Consider the following 19,870-nt stretch of genomic DNA (forward strand, 5'->3'; position numbering starts at 1 on the left):
CACGTGACTCCCGGAAGCGCCTGTGATTGGCTTGTGATTGCGCACGCAGCCGAGAAAGTGTCAGGTGAGGCGGAAGTGAAGTGTTTTCAGGGAACAAAAATGACCGCGCGTCGCCTCACCTGTCGCAGGTAAACATCCTGAGCTCGCGACACAGAAAAGTAAGTTTTCAAAGCAAACAACTTAGAATAGAATAGATCTTTATTGTCATTGTACAACGAAATTGCAAGCTAAAGTAATTGAGTGCAAATTGAGAACATAACAACATAGATAAATAATAAATAGATACAAATATCAAGCACACAGCTCACATGCACGGTCATTATTGTCGTCTTGTGTTCAGCGACACTATTGCTCTCAGGTAAAAAGTGAGCATCATCTTGTGAATGTGAGTCACTCACTTAGCACTAAAGACACAGGTGTGTTTATCAGTATCACTGCTTAAAGACACAGGTGTGTTTATCAGTATCACTGCTTAAAGACACAGGTGTGTTTATCAGTATCACTGCTTAAAGACACAGGTGTGTTTATCAGTATCACTGCTTACAGACACAGGTGTGTTTATCAGTATCACTGCTTACAGACACAGGTGTGTTTATCAGTATCACTGCTTAAAGACACAGGTGTGTTTATCAGTATCACTGCTTAAAGACACAGGTGTGTTTATCAGTATCACTGCTTAAAGACACAGGTGTGTTTATCAGTATCACTGGTTACAGACACAGGTGTGTTTATCAGTATCACTGGTTACAGACACAGGTGTGTTTATCAGTATCACTGGTTAAGGACACAGGTGTGTTTATCAGTATCACTGGTTAAAAACACAGGTGTGTTTATCAGTATCACTGCTTAAAGACACAGGTGTGTTTATCAGTATCAGTGGTTAAAGACACAGGTGTGTTTATCACTGGTTAAAGACACAGGTGTGTTTATCAGTATCAGTGGTTAAAGACACAGGAGTGTTTATCAGTATCAGTGGTTAAAGACACAGGTGTGTTTATCAGTGCTTAAAGACATAGGTGTGTTTATCAGTATCAGTGGTTAAAGACACAGGTGTGTTTATCAGTGGTTAAAGACACAGGTGTGTTATCAGTATCAGTGGTTAAAGACACAGGTGTGTTTATCAGTATCACTGGTTAAAAACACAGGTGTGTTTATCAGTATCAGTGCTTAAAGACACAGGTGTGTTTATCGGTATCACTGGTTAAAGACACAGGTGTGTTTATCAGTATCACTGGTTAAAGACACAGGTGTGTTATCAGTATCAGTGGTTAAAGACACAGGTGTGTTTATCAGTATCACTGGTTAAAAACACAGGTGTGTTTATCAGTATCAGTGCTTAAAGACACAGGTGTGTTTATCGGTATCACTGGTTAAAGACACAGGTGTGTTTATCAGTGGTTAAAGACATAGGTGTGTTTATCAGTGGTTAAAGACACAGGTGTGTTTCTCAGTATCAGTGGTTAAAGACGTGTGTTTATCAGTATCAGTGGTTAAAGACACAGGTGTGTTTATCAGTGTCAGTGGTTAAAGACACAGGTGTGTTTATCAGTATCACTGGTTAAAGACACAGGTGTGTTTATCAGTATTAGTGGTTAAAGACACAGGTGTGTTTATCAGTATCACTGGTTAAAGACACAGGTGTGTTTATCAGTATTAGTGGTTAAAGACACAGGTGTGTTTATCAGTCGTTAAAGACACAGGTGTGTTTATCAGTATCAGTGGTTAAAGACACAGGTGTGTTTATCAGTATCAGTGGTTAAAGACACAGGTGTGTTTATCAGTATCACTGGTTAAAGACACAGGTGTGTTTATCAGTATTAGTGGTTAAAGACACAGGTGTGTTTATCAGTCGTTAAAGACACAGGTGTGTTTATCAGTATCAGTGGTTAAAGACACAGGTGTGTTTATCAGTATCAGTGGTTAAAGACACAGGTGTGTTTATCAGTGTCAGTGGTTAAAGACACAGGTGTGTTTATCAGTATCACTGGTTAAAGACACAGGTGTGTTTATCAGTATTAGTGGTTAAAGACACAGGTGTGTTTATCAGTCGTTAAAGACACAGGTGTGTTTATCAGTATCAGTGGTTAAAGACACAGGTGTGTTTATCAGTATCAGTGGTTAAAGACACAGGTGTGTTTATCAGTATCAGTGGTTAAAGACACAGGTGTGTTTATCAGTGGTTAAAGACACAGGTGTGTTTATCAGTGGTTAAAGACACAGGTGTGTTTATCAGTATCAGTGGTTAAAGACACAGGTGTGTTTATCAGTGGTTAAAGACACAGGTGTGTTTATCAGTATCAGTGGTTAAAGACACAGGTGTGTTTATCAGTGGTTAAAGACACAGGTGTGTTTATCAGTATCAGTGGTTAAAGACACAGGTGTGTTTATCAGTATCAGTGGTTAAAGACACAGGTGTGTTTATCAGTATCACTGGTTAAAGACACAGGTGTGTTTATCAGTATCACTGGTTAAAGACACATGTGTGTTTATCAGTATCACTGGTTAAAGACACAGGTGTGTTTATCAGTATCACTGCTTAAAGACACAGGTGTGTTTATCAGTATCACTGGTTACAGACACAGGTGTGTTTATCAGTATCACTGGTTACAGACACAGGTGTGTTTATCAGTATCACTGGTTAAGGACACAGGTGTGTTTATCAGTATCACTGGTTACAGACACAGGTGTGTTTATCAGTGGTTGAAGACACAGGTGTGTTTTTCAGTGGTTAAAGACACAGGTGTGTTTATCAGTATCAGTGGGTAAAGACACAGGTGTGTTTGTCAGTGGTTAAAGACACAGGTGTGTTTATCAGTATCACTGCTTAAAGACACAGGTGTGTTTATCAGTATCACTGCTTAAAGACACAGATAGTATCAGTGGTTACAGACACAGGTGTGTTTATCAGTATCACTGGTTAAGGACACATGTGTGTTTATCAGTGGTTAAAGACACAGGTGTGTTTATCAGTATCAGTGGTTAAAGACACAGGTGTGTTTATCAGTATCAGTGGTTAAAGACACAGGTGTGTTTATCAGTATCAGTGGTTAAAGACACAGGTGTGTTTGTCAGTATCAGTGGTTAAAGACACAGGTGTGTTTATCAGTATCAGTGGTTAAAGACACAGGTGTGTTTATCACTGGTTAAAGACACAGGTGTGTTTATCAGTAATATTTCAAGCCTACTGAGCGTGTGTGTGAGTTACTGCTCAACTATTCCAACAAACTGAAATCAGTTGAAGTTTGGAATAAGTGAACATGACATTGTTCAGGTGATTATTATTTTGATTTAATTAGCTGCGATGGCCCAGGATTGTCAGTTGTCACGGCAACCCCTGGCTCCTAGTTCCTCTTCAGTTTGATGACCAGATCAGCTAAAGGAAACTTTACTGTCCTCCTCATGATACTCTGATGTGCTTAAGTTGTTTAATGACCTTCTTGTCAGAATATTCCACATTGGTAAAGCCCTCACATTGACAAATATATCCATACAAAGACACTCCAGTGGCCGCTAGAACTGAGGACCCAGAACTGAATGTGAACACTAGAATTGTTGCAAAGAACCCACCAGAGCTGTCTGGTCGGACCTGAACTAGCTTTTGTGTGACGATGTAGTCCTGACAGGTTCCTGTTTGAATTGTGACCGCAGTTCCAGCCCTGCCAGTCTGCCAACATTCCTCTGACACCACACACTCTACACAGGAAGTCTTGCTTACCACACACTCTACACAGGAAGTCCTGCTTACCACACACTCTACACAGGAAGTCCTGCTTACCACACACTCTACACAGGAAGTCCTGCTTACCACACACTCTACACAGGAAGTCTTGCTTACCACACACTCTACACAGGAAGTCTTGCTTACCACACACTCTACACAGGAAGTCCTGCTTTTTGACCACGTCCACACACATGCTAACCTTTTCAAAAGGCATATTTTTCTGTTCATAAAGGCTGCTGGTTCACACGTGAAAAATGACTTTTAACCTTAGACTAAAACAGTCCTGCCCTTGTCTGCAGTGAACACCCCCATTCCTTCCAACCTGAAATCAGAAGCCAAGAAAGCAGCTAAGATCCTCAGAGAATTCACTGAAATCTCCAACAGGAATGGGCCGGACAAACTTATCCCAGGTATGGTTTGGACAAATTTATGCCAGGTACGGTTTGGACAAACTTATCCCAGGTACGGTTTTGATCATCTTATGCCAGGTACGATTTGGACAAACTTATGCCAGGTACGGTTTGGACAAACTTATCCCAGGTACGATTGCCTACGACAAACTTATCCCAGGAATGGTTTGAATAAACTTATCCCAGGTACATTTGCCTACGACAAACTTATCCCAGGAACGGTTTGGATAAACTTATCCCAGGTGCGGTTGCCTGCAACAAACTTATCCCAGGTACGATTTGGACAAACTTATCCCAGGTACAATTGCCTACGACAAACTTATGCCATGTACGATTTGGACAAACTTATGCCAGGTACGGTTTGGAAAAACTTATCCCAGGTACGGTTTGGACAAACTTATCCCAGGAACAGTTGCTTATGACAAACTTATCCCAGGTACAGTTGCCTATGACAAACTTATCCCAGGTACGGTTGCCTATGACAAACTTATCCCAGGTAGGGTTGCCTACGACAATCTTATCCCAGGTACGGTTTGGACAAACTTATCCCAGGTACGGTTGCCTATGACAAACTTTTCCCAGCTACAGTTGTCTATGACAAACTTATCCCAGGTACGGTTTGGACAAACTTATCCTAGGTACGGTTTGGACAAACTTATCCCAGGTATGGTTGGATAAACTTATCCCAGGTATGGTTGGATAAACTTATCCCAGGTACGGTTGCCTTCGACAAACTTATCCCAGGTACGGTTTGGACAAACTTATCCCAGGTACAGTTGCCTACGGCAGCTAGAGTGAAGTCACTTGAGATAAATCCAAGTTACTTATCCCACAGGTATTTGGAGTATAGAACTGAAAGTATTCGTGCATGTGGCAAGTAGTCAGTTTCCTGGGCGGGAGCCAAGCTGCTGCGTTTAGACTTCTCAGAAGTTTCCACAATTCCATGAACTCATTCAGGTTTCTTTCAATGAAAGGTGCAGTAACATAATTGTGTTTCCAATACATTGAACTATTAGTGCCAGGTACTCCTCCGCCCTCCCGTCCCCTGATTACATTTGGACAGCCAATGAAAAATGTGGTGTTATGTACAGTATATGTTTAGTTTTAGGTGTGGCGTGATGGCCCTGGCTTCCAAAGACATTGGTGTATAGCTAGTTGCTTAAAGTAACACAGTAGAGTGCAAGCAGGTCATCAGCATAGTCATATTTCACATGTACCTTATTTTTAAAATCACATACATGAAATCTTGTCCAAAATAAACACCCAGGTCAGTCAGTAACTTCATGTCCTGTTAAATAAGATGCTAGGACATTGGAACCATTTTTTTATGACACAAATAAAAAATCTCAGTTTTAACCCATCGCATGTAAACAGAGTTTTGCTGTATTGCATTACAGAATGACCTTTTCCCAATGTCATCCAACACTAAAGATACATCCCGGTGGGTTAGATATTTGCTCATACTGTAAAACATTTTTTCTGAATTGGGGCCTAGTAGTCGTGCATGTGCTGCCTGAAGGAATGTGTGTGGATTCTGGGTCACAACTGGATTGGTGGATGGTGGTGTAGATGAGGTGTTGCATTACAATTGACTGGCTTACAATTGTTGGTACCTTTTTGTGTAAGAAAGAAAAAACGGAGCGTCAATGAAAAACAACAAAGATAATAATCAAACCAAAGTACTGACATTTGTCGGTCTGCAAAGCGTTTGGGAAACAAATGTACAGAGTTTTGACATCTCATCATATCAATGACCCAAACATTGGGACAAATCTTTAAGGGCTCGTTTTAAACAAGGCAGCATTGTTTTATAAATATCTCTAAAACGCCTCTGCACAAAAACAGGTGTTGACAGGATTAAAAATCGTATGAGTCCTTTAAGTCCAGTTAAAGATTTGGAAAAAGCATGAAGAAACCTGCAGCCTGGGGAAGGGAACCATCAGACTGAGAGCCGAGGAGCAGTTAGCCAAAATAGCTGTGGACTGATGTGAAGTTTGTGTTGTGTAGCTCATGTCATCGCCAGGGCTGAGGGGCTGGCCATTATCTCTGTGGTCAAGGCTGGCTTTGTGATCACAGCCAGAGGAGGCAGCGGCATCGTCATCGCCAGGCTGGCTGACAGACGTGAGTTCTTTGGACAATCTGATTTTGTCATGGAGCGGAAGTGATAACTTTATGGCACAGCAAGACCTCTTGTCTAGAACTACACCGGTCTGCCCCTCAAAAAAGAAGACTAATATTGCCAATGTTTTCTGTGCTCAGGTTGGTCTGCTCCTTCTGCAATTGGTATCGCTGGCCTGGGCGGTGGGTTCGAAATTGGCGTGGAGGTGAGTTGCTTCAATGATGATTCTGACATGTCATGGCAAAAGACAAATTCAAATTTGGTGCTCACATGAACACGTTGCTCACCTTCCCAATTTCCTCCACAGGTGTCTGATCTAGTGATTATCCTAAACCAGCGTCGAGCCATCGATGCCTTCACAAAAGGCGGGAACTTGACCCTGGGTGGGAACTGCACGGTTGCGGTTGGTCCAATTGGCAGGTCAGTATTTTTTGTTTTGGCCTGAAGGTGAAAGGAGTGAAGAAGTCAGCGTAGATCAGTGGTGTCAAACGTACAATCCGGGGCTGGTATCAGGTTTAATCCAGGCCGTAGGCCGTAAGATGCGTTTGGCAAGTATAAAAATGAGCTGCAATTTTTCTATGAAATAAACTGCTGTTCCAAATGTGTCCACTGGATGTCGCAATAGCAATTCAAGTGTAACCCAGGTCACTATAAGTCAGCTGACTTTAAGCGCCCTCTGGTTTGGTTTTTTGCGAGGCTAATCGGTGCAGGTGCAAGCAATCAGCTGGCAGCAGACTATGTAGCCACGCACAAACCTTCTTTCATTGGAAATGATCCACTCAACAAATAAAATCATGAAACGGTAAGATGCAAAGACTCTTTAAAGAAGTTAGAGTTCTGAGCCATGTGCATCCTGAACTCCATTATAAGAATGTGTGTTTCTACATTTGTCATTCAGCTATAATGCTGTTTTGAAAATTGTTTTGATTACCGTATTTTCCGCACTATAAGGCGCACCTTCAATGATTTTAAATCCTTGTTCATATATAAGGCGCATTGCATTATAAGGCGCATAGAATAGAGGCTGAGGTTACGTTATGCATCCATTAGATGGAGCTGTGTAACAAAACAGTCAGTCAAACTTTATTAATAGTTTACAAAGCAGCGTTCTGACAACTCTGTCACTCCCAAAATGAATAAACAGCTGTTTTATTATTTTCCCCGAGGTAAAGTCAGTGACGTTGTGTTTTGTTTATCTTTTAACAACAGCAAGGTATAACATGTAGTGCAACATTTATATCACATAGTGGAGGGGAACTTTTCCCTGACTCAATAAACAGGTCAAAAACAGTCTGATACTGTTATGCTAAATCAAAGGTTAGTGCAATCACAATATAGTAACAACAATAACTCAACGTTGCTCAAACGTTAATGTCACACAACACACAAAATAAACATGTAAAGCTCACTTTATGAACTTATTCCTCATCCACGAATCCCTCCAATTCTTCTTCTTCAGTGTCTGAATTAAACAGTTGGGCGAATACGGCATCCAACATGAAGTCATCATTAATGGAGTCAGTGTCGCTGCGTGACTGATCGTCTTAAGTTTCAACTCTGCGTCGTAAGCGTGTCTCTTAACAGGAGCCATTTTGGCCTCTTTACATAAACACACGAATGGAAATGAATTGGCACGCCTCGTGCAGTCATATATCCCAGCATGCACAGCACGCTTCTTCTTCTACGGGGGAAAATGAAGTCGGTGGCTGCTTACCGTAGTTGCGAGACCTGTTGTGGCTCAATATTGGTCCATATATAAGGCGCACCGGATTATAAGACGCACTGTCAGCTTTTGAGAAAATTGGAGGTTTTTAGGTGCGCCTTATAGTGTGGAAAATACGGTATTTTATAATTGTAATTTTTGAATGATGATAAATGAATGTGTTGTGGCAGTTGCGGATGTCACCAGCGATTTGACGAAACGCTCGGTTGCTTTTCCAAACACGTATTTAACGGTGACCTGCCAACATGAGAATGCTGAACAAGAAATGCTTCAAGTTTAATGGAGTTGTAAATAAACGGAGACAAAGTCTTAAGTTAATTGTGTTCTTGAAACCGCACCAATTCTTTCCTCAGAATGTTCAACTAATTGACAAGAGGATTATTTGTAATATGTACAGAATGTGCTTGCTCTATTTTTGGCCAAATTAAGACAAAGAAAACAAATTTGAAGTTGTCTTTATTTTAAAATGATGTCATTATTTTATCAGTCCGGCCCACGTGGGAGTAGATTTTCCTCCATGCGGCCCCCGAGCTAAAATGACATTGACACCCTGATGGAGATTCTTGCACTTTTAAAGGGGTCATATCATGGTTTGTTTTCTTGTGGTCTCCATAACAAGGAATTGTGGTTCTTTGCTCCAAATGTGGTAGTACAGACTACCTTCAAGCTGCTTTCTGACTGCCTCTTCAGAATGTGCCGTTTATTTAGGTGCCAAAGTCCTCCTCAAGGCCAAGCTCACATAGCAATTCCATTTTGAGACTACCGACAGATATACAATCAAACTTTATTTACTGTAGCACTTTTCATACAGTAGCAACACAAAGTGCTTTACACCAAAAAAATGTCTACCATATATGGAGATATCCGCTAATATAACTCAAAATATTTCACTAAAGTCTCAAATTCCAAACAGCTCATTTGAAGCAAGTGTGGAAGAAGGCAAGATTGTTTTATAAATAGCTCTGCCATTGCTCCATTGTTTAATTTAACATGTTTGTGACTTATGGGGATCCCAAATACACAAATCAATCAATCAATGTTTACTTATATAGCCCTAAATCACCAGTGTCTCAAAGGGCTGCACAAGCCACACAACATCCTCGGCTCAGATCCCACATCAGAGCAAGGAAAAGCTCAACCCAATGGGACAATGAGAAACCTTGAAAAGCAGGTCCCAACAGGAATGCAAACCCTTTAACGGTTTTTAGCATATTCTGTGTCTCCCATTTGCTACAATTGTTTTAGGGATAGGCCCAGGACAATGCTAATAAAACAAGCTAACTAGCATACTACAAACATGTAGAAAAGGATATTACAGTCAATTTGAGAGCAAAATGGCGTTATTAAAAATGGCACTAAGAGGGATTACCCACAATACTTTTCAGATGGAAATGTAAATAATGACAACATTAGGGAAGTAATAGAAAGCTTCAATATTTACTTTGTAAATACTGGACCAAAATTGGAGGAAATAATTCCAGAACCAGAACTTCATAGATAGATCATAAATCCCTCTAATCGCAATGTTCCTCCTGAAAGTGACACAAGAGTAAATAGTTAAAATTGTGAAAAAAAGCAAATCCAAGACGGTTTTAATGGAATTGATATGGAAGCGATAGAAAACAGGTTATTGCAGAGACCTCAGGACCATTAACGTACAGTACACCAGTAATCTATTATTTCAAAGAGGCACATTCCCAAACCAAATGAAAATAGCTAAAGTTGGACTGGAGACGAGCACCAATTTACAAATTGTAGACTGATTTCTTTACTTCCACAATTTTCTAAAATCATGGAAAAACTGTTCAATAACAGATTGGACAATTTCATTAACAATCATAGAATACTCGCTGAGAACCAAAATGGAAACAGAGCTTATATTTCAACATTGATTGCTTGAATGGAAATAACAGAGGAAATGAGCAATGCAATAGATGGTCAACAATGTGCAGCGGCAGTGTTTATGGTTCCAACTAAAGCATCTGACACAATTAACTAGAATATTTTAATAAAAAATGTGGGCAGCACGGTGGTGGAGGGGTTAGTGCATGTGCCTCACAATACGAAGGTCCTGAGTTCAATCCCGGGCTCGGGATCTTTCTGTGTGGAGTTTGCATGTTCTCCCCGTGACTGCGTGGGTTCTACTCCGGCTTCCTCCAAAGACATGCACCTGGGGATAGGCCCCTCCCACCTCCAAAGACATGCACCTGGGGATAGGCCCCTCCCACCTCCAAAGACATGCACCTGGGGATAGGCCCCTCCAACCTCCAAAGACATGCACCTGGGGATAAGTTGATTGGCAACACTAAATGGTCCCTAGTGTGTGAATGTTGTATATCTGTGTTGGCCCTGTGATGAGGTGGCGACTTGTCCAGGGTGTACCCCGCCTTTTGCCCGATTGTAGCTGAGATAGGCTCCAGCGATCCCAAAAGGGACAAGCGGTAGAAAATGGATGGATGGAATTAAAAATGTTGGTCATTAACCGGATAAGAAGCAACATTGTGAAGCTAGGCCAACACAAAGCCAAATATATCCTGTGGCATACCACAGGGATCAATACTGGGACCAAAATAGTTCAATCTTGATGTAAATAATATTAGTGAAGTTACAAAAGACTTAAAGGTAATATTATTCTGGGACGATACAACAGCGTTCAGGAGAGAACACACAGAAGCTAATACAAATAATAGCAGAAGAAGTGAATAAGTTGAAGAGATGGTTTGACAAGAACAGACCATCCTTGAACCTCAGTAAAACCAAAATAATGTTTTTTGGCAACAGCAGAAGAGAAAGTCAAATACAAATAGTCGGAATAGACATTGAAGGAGTAAATGAAGTCACATTTCTAGGTGTAATGATGATAAAATGAACTGGAAGTCTCATATAAAACAAAGTAGCAAGAAATACATCAATAATGAATCAAGCTAAATGTATATCGGACCAAAAATCGCTTCCTATTCTTTAGTGTTTGCTGGTATTTTCTATATCTGAATGATTGTGCAGAAATATGGGAAAATAAGTACAAAAGTACCCTTCAGTTTAGTTGGAATAATACATGATGTTGGATAAAGAGAACACTCATTGAATACAAAACATTGAAATTCCACAATATAGTGAATTTGCAAACGGCTAAAATGAGGCAACAAGCAAACTATAACACAAGAATGTTGAACAATTCTTAACAAAAGCGACATGACCCCAGAGAAAAATGTCATTTAAAACGTGTATGCACGTACAACATTAAAACCTTTAGTACTGTATGTCAGTGTGAGGAATTCAACTATGGAGGGAATCAAAGAATGTACTGATATGATCTCATTTAAGGAACTGTTTAACCTCAAAGTGTTTACAAAGAAGAACTAAGATAAACATTCTCAACTATATCATCACTCTTTATTTGTTCTTTTTTTAATGTGATTTATGGAGTATATTGTGAATCAAGTGAGAACTGAAAGTGAACAACAATGTTATTTCATGGAAAAGGGGTAGGATTAAATAAGTTCTGCTTCTTCCTACTCCTTTTGTGATTTGTCATGTTTGATATAAACCATGCTCTGTGGTGTATTCCCTGACCTGACCTCACCATCTGTGTATTCCCTGTCTTCACCATCTGTGTATTCCCTGACCTCACCATCTGTGTATTCCCTGACCTCACCATCTGTGTATTCCCTGACCTCACCACCTGTGTATTCCCTGACCTCACCATCTGTGTATTCCCTGACCTGACCTCACCATCTGTGTATTCCCTGACCTCACCATCTGTGTATTCCCTGACCTCACCATCTGTGTATTCCCTGACCTGACCTCACCATCTGTGTATTCCCTGACCTCACCATCTGTGTATTCCCTGACCTGACCTCACCATCTGTGTATTCCCTGACCTCACCACCTGTGTATTCCCTGACCTCACCATCTTTGTATTCCCTGACCTCACCACCTGTGTATTCCCTGACCTCACCATCTTTGTATTCCCTGACCTCACCATCTGTGTATTCCCTGACCTCACCATCTGTGTATTCCCTGACCTCACCATCTGTGTATTCCCTGACCTCACCATCTGTGTATTCCCTGACCTCACCATCTGTGTATTCCCTGACCTGACCTCACCATCTGTGTATTCCCTGACCTCACCACCTGTGTATTCCCTGACCTCACCATCTTTGTATTCCCTGACCTCACCACCTGTGTATTCCCTGACCTCACCATCTTTGTATTCCCTGACCTCACCATCTGTGTATTCCCTGACCTCACCATCTGTGTATTCCCTGACCTCACCATCTGTGTATTCCCTGACCTCACCATCTGTGTATTTCCTGACCTCACCATCTGTGTATTCTCTGACCTCACCATCTGTGTATTCTCTGTCCTCACCATCTGTGTATTCTCTGACCTCACCATCTGTGTATTCCCTGACCTCACCATCTTTGTATTCCCTGACCTCACCATCTGTGTATTCCCTGACCTCACCATCTTTGTATTCCCTGACCTCACCATCTGTGTATTCCCTGACCTCACCATCTGTGTATTCCCTGACCTCACCATCTGTGTATTCCCTGACCTCACCACCTGTGTATTCCCTGTCCTCACCATCTGTGTATTCCCTGTCCTCACCATCTGTGTATTCCCTGACCTCACCATCTGTGTATTCCCTGACCTCACCATCTTTGTATTCCCTGACCTCACCATCTGTGTATTCCCTGACCTCACCATCTTTGTATTCCCTGACCTCACCATCTGTGTATTCCCTGACCTCACCATCTTTGTATTCCCTGACCTCACCATCTGTGTATTCCCTGACCTCACCATCTGTGTATTCCCTGACCTCACCATCTGTGTATTCCCTGACCTCACCACCTGTGTATTCCCTGTCCTCACCATCTGTGTATTCCCTGTCCTCACCATCTGTGTATTCCCTGACCTCACCACCTGAAGGATGAAGTAGAAGAATGTTTGTGCTTGTAGGAACGTGGAGGCTGATGTTGCCCTGCGCAACTTGTCTGCCATCTACACCTACTGCCGCTCCAGAGGTTTGTTTGCCGGCATCTCTCTAGAGGGCTCCTACCTGATTGAACGCAAAGACACCAACCGCAAGTAGGACCGCAGAACAACCCCGGTCTAGTATTTGAGGTCTGATCAATCTGTTGGCTTGAGTGTGCAGGTTCTATGCCCGGAGCGTGCGAGCGTCTGGCATCCTGAACGGCGACGTGGAGCCGCCGCAGGAGTGCTACGACCTCTACCACATCTTAGACAGCTACACGGATGCTTATGTAGATGACTGGACTAGCAAAAATGCCCCCGTAAAGGTACACCACAGGGCATCCTTTTTCTCCTCAGTTGCTACACTCACTGTGACATATTTTATGAAGGCTATTGTTTAATTTGGTACAGCAGAGTGGTTATTTGTGATCAGTGGCATTGGCACTAGAAAAGAGGCGGTAAAGATGTCTGTCAGGTTTAAGCACCGAACTATCTATTAAACAGAACAAGAAGCAAGGTATCAGGCAGAGACGGAGTTCAACTTTGCATGGAGCTGCGCACTCAGCCACAGTCTCACCCTACGCTCTGAGGAACAGCCCACGCGCTCCCCTATTTATTCACTTTAGGACTTCCCTAGTTGCATCGCTGAGGCTGCGTCTAAAGGGAGGGGTCACACATTATGAAAGCAGCTCAGTACGCACAATACGTGATTATTCAGAACGGAAATGTGCTGGGGGCCTTGTGATTTGGCCCTGTCTCTGCTTTGTCTGCCTGCTGTTGCTACGACTTCTCTTCCTTGAGGTGCTGGTTCGTCCTTGGCTGTTAGCAGGCTGAAAGACAGCAAACATCTGCGGCGAGGCCACTCCTCACAGGCAGTGGAAGATAACAAGTTGTGTGTCCTTGCACAACACAGAAAAAGTACAGCTTGAGCACAATAGATAATAACTACAGCAACGGCCTTTAAGCAGAAGAGTTGTGTGATAACTTATATAGAATTATTCTAACTATAACCATGAAATGTCCTCGCTCCTAAATATTCCAAAGTCAACTTTATTCTAAGAAAAGTGAAGAGTTTGGGAACAACAGCAACTCAGCCACCAAGTGGTAGGCCAGGTAAAGTGACAGAGAGGTCAGCATAGTGCAAAGACTTTCTGCACAGTCACTTGCTACAGACTTCATGTGACCTTCCAATTAGCCCACGTGCAGTACGCAGAGAGCTTCATGGAATGGGTTTCCATGGCCGAGCGGCTGCATCTAAGCCATGCATCACCAAGTCCAATGCAAAGTGTGGGATGCAGTGGTGTAAAGGACATCACCACTGGACTCTAGAGCAGTGGAAACGCCTTCTCTGGACTGATGAATCACACTTTTCCATCTGGCAATCTGATGGACCAGTCTGGGTTTGGAGGTTGCCAGCACAACGCTACATTTCGGACTGCATTGTGCCGTGTGTGAAATTTGGTGGAGAAGGAATTATGGTGTGGGGTTGTTTTTCAGGAGTTAGTTCCAGTGAAAGGAACTTTGAATGCTCCAGGATACCAAAACATTTTGGAAAATTCCATGCTCCCAACCTTGTGTGAACAGTTTGGAGCGGGCCCCTTCCTCTTCCAACACCAGTGCACAAAGCAAGGTCCATAAAGACATGGATGACAGAGTCTGGTGTGGATGAACTTGACTGGCCTGCACAGAGTCCTGACCTGAACCCGATAGAACAACTTTGGGATGAATTAGAACAAAGACTGAGAGCCAGGCCTTCTCCTCCAACATCAGTGTGTGACCTCACCAATGGAAGAATGGTGGAAAATTGCTATAAACACACTCCGCAACCTTGTGGACAGCCTTCCCAGAAGAGTTGAAGTTGTAATAGCTGCAAAAGGTCATATTGAACCCTATGGGTTAGGAATGGGATGGCACTTCAACTTCATATGAGTCAAGGCAGGTGGCCAAATACTTTTGGCAATATAGTGTGATGTTTGTGTGTCTCAGTTGGAGGACGACTAATGTTGGTTGGTAGTTTAGTTTCAAGGTCAAAAATGATTTTCAAGGTAAAAAATTTTTTTTTTCAAGGTAAAAGAAATTTTACATTGAATTTTTTTTTTTCTAGGTCAAAAATGATTTTCAAGGTAAAAAAAAATTTTCAAGGTAAAATTTGTTTTTCAATTTAAAAAATGATTTTCAAGGTAAAAAAAAATTTTCAAGGTAAAATTTGTTTTTCAATTTAAAAAATGATTTTCAAGGTAATTTTTTTTTTTCAAGGTAAAAAATGATTTTTAAGGTAAAAAAAAAATTTCAAGGTAAAATTTGTTTTTCAATTTAAAAAATTATTTTCAAGGTAAACTTTTTTTTCAATGTAAAAATTGATTTTCAAGGTAAAAAATGATTTTCAATGGAAAAAAATAAATTTCTAGGTAAAAAAATTTATGGGTGAAAAATTGTTTTCAAGGTAAACATTTTTTTTCAAGGTAAAAAATTATTTTCAAGGTAAAAAATGATTTTCAAGGTAAAAAAAAATTTTAAGGTAAAAAATGATTTTCAAGGTAAAAAAAAATTTTCAAGGTAAATTTATTTTTTCAAGGTAAAAATGATTTTCAAGGTAAAAAATGATTTTCAAGGTAAAAAAAATTTTCAAGGTAAAATTTTTTTTTCAATGTAAAAAATGTTTTTCAAGGTAAAAAATGATTTTTATGGTAAAAAAAATTTTCAAGGTAAAAAAAATGTTTCAAGGTAAAAAATTTTTTTCAATTGCAAGCTCTACGACAACAGGTCTTAAGAACACATTAGAAAAATAAACATATTTTCAGCTTCAATGGACGGCAATAAAATAGAAAACCTTACCTTGGGTAACACTAGTACAATGAAATCTTCACTTTTAACAAGTTAGTTTAAAATACATTTCAGTTGTCCACATAGTTGCGGTTGTGACGCATGAACAATAAATGAAAATTGTAGTAAAAAGTGGCTGCATACCAGTCATGTACAGCCAGGTCAACAAGTATTGGAATAAAGAAGTATTTGAAAGCATACTAAACTGAATTATTCACAGCTTGCTCATCTTATTAGCAGCCACTGTTATGAATAAGAACACAGTCAGTGAAAATCTGCTCGCCACTGCTGCATAAATGTACTATTCTCATGTTCATGTACTCATTTGCTTGGGAGAACTACAATCTTTTTGCTATTTTTGTTTTCAGTCGTCACGTCCTCCAGCCAGACCTCCAGCTCCTTCCCAGCAGCGAGCAGCAACCAGCTTCCGAACACCAGCAAACCCTGGTATGGTAAGACAGAGGAAGCCCAGTGCAGCTGTACTTGTACTCTTGTACTACCGTTATATACTGTAGATCAGGGCTGTCCATATATATATATATATATATATATATATATATATATATATATATATATATATATATATATATATATATATATATATATATATATATGTATATATGTATATGTATATATATATATATATATATATATATATGTATGTATATATAGCTCCTCGGTGGCAAGGCCCCAGGGGTAGATGAGATCCGCCCGGAGTTCCTTAAGGCTCTGGATGCTGTGGGGCTGTCTTGGTTGACAAGACTCTGCAGCATCGCGTGGACATCGGGGGCGGTACCTCTGGATTGGCAGACCGGGGTGGTGGTTCCTCTCTTTAAGAAGGGGAACCGGAGGGTGTGTTCCAACTATCGTGGGATCACACTCCTCAGCCTTCCCGGTAAGGTCTATTCAGGTGTACTGGAGAGGAGGCTACGCCGGATAGTCGAACCTCGGATTCAGGAGGAACAGTGTGGTTTTCGTCCTGGTCGTGGAACTGTGGACCAGCTCTATACTCTCGGCGGGGTCCTTGAGGGTGCATGGGAGTTTGCCCAACCAGTCTACATGTGCTTTGTGGACTTGGAGAAGGCATTTGACCGTGTACCCCGGGAAGTCCTGTGGGGAGTGCTCAGAGAGTATGGGGTATCGGACTGTCTGATTGTGGCGGTCCGCTCCCTGTATGATCAGTGTCAGAGCTTGGTCCGCATTGCCGGCAGTAAGTCGGACACGTTTCCAGTGAGTGTTGGACTCCGCCAAGGCTGCCCTTTGTCACCCATTCTGTTCATAACCTTTATGGACAGAATTTCTAGGCGCAGTCAGGGCGTTGAGGGGATCTGGTTTGGTGGCTGCAGGATTAGGTCTCTGCTATTTGCAGATGATGTGGTCCTGATGGCTTCCTCCGGCCAAGATCTTCAGCTCTCACTGGATCGGTTCGTAGCCGAGTGTGAAGCGACTGGGATGAGAATCAGCACCTCCAAGTCCGAGTCCATGGTTCTCTCCCGGAAAAGGGTGGAGTGCCATCTCCGGGTTGGGGAGGAGATCTTGCCCCAAGTGGAGAAGTTCAAGTACCTCGGAGTCTTGTTCACGAGTGGGGGAAGAGTGGATCGTGAGATGGACAGGCGTATCGGTGCGGCATCTTCAGTAATGCGGACGCTGTATCGATCCGTTGTGGTGAAGAAGGAGCTGAGCCGGAAGGCAAAGCTCTCGATTTACCGGTCGATCTACGTTCCCATCCTCACCTATGGTCATGAGCTTTGGGTCATGACCGAAAGGACAAGATCACGGGTACAAGCGGCCGAAATGAGTTTCCTCCGCCGAGTGGCGGGTCTCTCCCTTAGAGATAGGGTGAGAAGCTCTGTCATTCGGGGGGAGATCAAAGTAAAGCCGCTGCTCCTCCACATGGAGAGGAGCCAGATGAGGTGGTTCGGGCATCTGGTCAGGATGCCACCCGAACGCCTCCCTAGGAAGGTGTTTCGGGCACGTCCGACCGGTAGGAGGCCACGGGGAAGACCCAGGACACGCTGGGAAGACTATCTCTCCCGGCTAGCCTGGGAACGCCTCGGGATCCCCCGGGAGGAGCTGGACAAAGTGGCTGGGGAGAGGGAAGTCTGGGCTTCCCTGCTTAGGCTGCTGCCCCCGCGACCCGACCTTGGATAAGCGGAAGAAGATGGATGGATGGATGGATATATATATATATATATATATAATTGCTACTTTAATGCAGTCGGTTTTGGGCTCCCAGCCAGAAGTTTGCTGTATATGCTTAATGGCAAGCATATATATATATTATGTATGTATGTATGTATGTATGTATGTATGTATGTATGTATATGCTTAATAGCAAGCATATAGACACAAAGTTAGGTCCTAAACATGACAACTTTGTCTTTGCCATCAGCTCTAACTTCTGCTTTGTGTGCACTTGCAGCAAATAAAAAATCTCTCTACCCGAGTGTGTCCATCTACAAGTCTGAAACCTCAGGTGTGTTTACATTCTTTTGGACTTCTAGCACCTACTTGTGGAAGCTCTTCTACATCTTTTGTTCTGTAAAAATATTGAATACATGACATTTGACTTTACTGTTGGTTGTGTTTGTCTTAGCAGAAAGAGGAGCAGCTGCGCCAGGGGGCGGAGCCAGTGGAACCCTGGTGGTCACAGCAGTCCACCCGTTTACGGGTCAGAATCCTGGTGACCTGACCTTTGTACCCGGTGACCGCATCTCTGTAATTACCAAAACCGAGTCCCAGTACGACTGGTGGGAGGGGCAATTGGCTGATGGGCAGGTGGGAATATTTCCTGCCAACTTTGTGACATATTGACCACCTGCACGTCTTCAAATGTCACACCTTATGTTTGCAATAATGAATTAATCACAGTTCATGTTTTTAAACTGAAATGCGTGCTTTAAAATACAAATAAAATATGTTGTATCAAAATGTAGAAGTCCATATGTTCCTGTATGTGCCTTCAGTGGAGAAAGGATACCTCTGATAGTCAAGTCTTACATTTCATCCCCTCCATTTAAAAAGTCATTTCAAGTTTGCATCATCAGACTTTGAATACGCAATAAGATTAAGATCCAATTAGTTCAGGGTAGCAATACAATTATAGCCTTTTGAATTGGCAAGGAGGAGAATAAAAGAAGATTCTCATCAAACAACCAACAAATTCGAATTGCTCTGTTGAAGTGGAGGCACAGCAGCAAAGTTGTTAAGGCACACCTGTGCAATAATCCTGCTGTTTCATCAGCATCTTCATTTGCCACACCTTTGATTGATTCATTGAAACTTTTATTAGTAGATTGTACAGTACAGTACATATTCCCTACACTAAATGGTAACACCACAATAAGTTTTTACACTTGTTTAAGTCGAAGTCCACACATCTGAATATCTCTTATTCCATACAAGAACATGTTACTAAGTACTTGTTGCACACATGTTACCAAGTACTTGTTACACTCATGTTACTAAGTACTTGTTACACACGTTACCAAGTACTTGTTACACACATGTTACCAAGTACTTGTTACACACATGTTACTAAGTACTTGTTACACACATGTTACTAAGTACTTGTTACACACGTTACCAAGTACTTGTTACACACATGTTACCAAGTACTTGTTACACACATGTTACTAAGTACTTGTTACACTCATGTTACCAAGTACTTGTTACACTCATGTTACCAAGTACTTGTTACACTCATGTTACCAAGTACTTGTTACACACGTTACCAAGTACTTGTTACACTCATGTTACTAAGTACTTGTTACACACATGTTACTAAGTACTTGTTACACGCATGTTACTAAGTACTTGTTACACACGTTACCAAGTACTTGTTACACTCACGTTACCAAGTACTTGTTACACACGTTACTAAGTACTTGTTACACACGTTACCAAGTACTTGTTACACTCATGTTACCAAGTACTTGTTACACACATGTTACTAAGTACTTGTTACACACATGTTACTAAGTACTTGTTACACACGTTACCAAGTACTTGTTACACACGTTACCAAGTACTTGTTACACACGTTACCAAGTACTTGTTACACTCATGTTACCAAGTACTTGTTACACACATGTTAC

At 41.7% G+C, this 19,870-nt stretch overlaps 1 protein-coding gene across 2 annotated transcripts; it reads left to right on the top strand.

Moving 5' to 3' along the window:
- Positions 1-18,704, top strand: sh3yl1 (SH3 and SYLF domain containing 1). 2 transcript variants are annotated; one of them, XM_061924186.1, is made up of 10 exons: positions 1-158; positions 4,021-4,131; positions 6,139-6,252; positions 6,391-6,455; positions 6,558-6,670; positions 12,936-13,064; positions 13,132-13,276; positions 16,142-16,220; positions 18,196-18,249; positions 18,370-18,704. In XM_061924186.1, coding segments are annotated over exons 1-10 (1,029 nt in total). In that variant the 5' UTR covers positions 1-157; the 3' UTR covers positions 18,588-18,704. The 2 variants fall into 2 exon arrangements, with proteins under 2 accessions (XP_061780170.1, XP_061780171.1); XM_061924187.1 differs by having other exon boundaries at positions 18,373-18,704.
- The last annotated feature ends 1,166 nt before the right edge of the window (positions 18,705-19,870 follow it).

The sequence above is a fragment of the Nerophis lumbriciformis genome, linkage group LG28 (assembly GCF_033978685.3).
Source record: "Nerophis lumbriciformis linkage group LG28, RoL_Nlum_v2.1, whole genome shotgun sequence".
Lineage (NCBI taxonomy): Eukaryota > Metazoa > Chordata > Actinopteri > Syngnathiformes > Syngnathidae > Nerophis > Nerophis lumbriciformis.

Excerpts from the sequence above, each read along its gene's own strand:
- sh3yl1 (XM_061924186.1), top strand. Across the intron at positions 13,065-13,131 it reads CGCAAAGACACCAACCGCAA|GTTCTATGCCCGGAGCGTGC; the intron begins GTAGGACCGCAG and ends TTGAGTGTGCAG. Across the intron at positions 18,250-18,369 it reads CTACAAGTCTGAAACCTCAG|CAGAAAGAGGAGCAGCTGCG; the intron begins GTGTGTTTACAT and ends TGTTTGTCTTAG.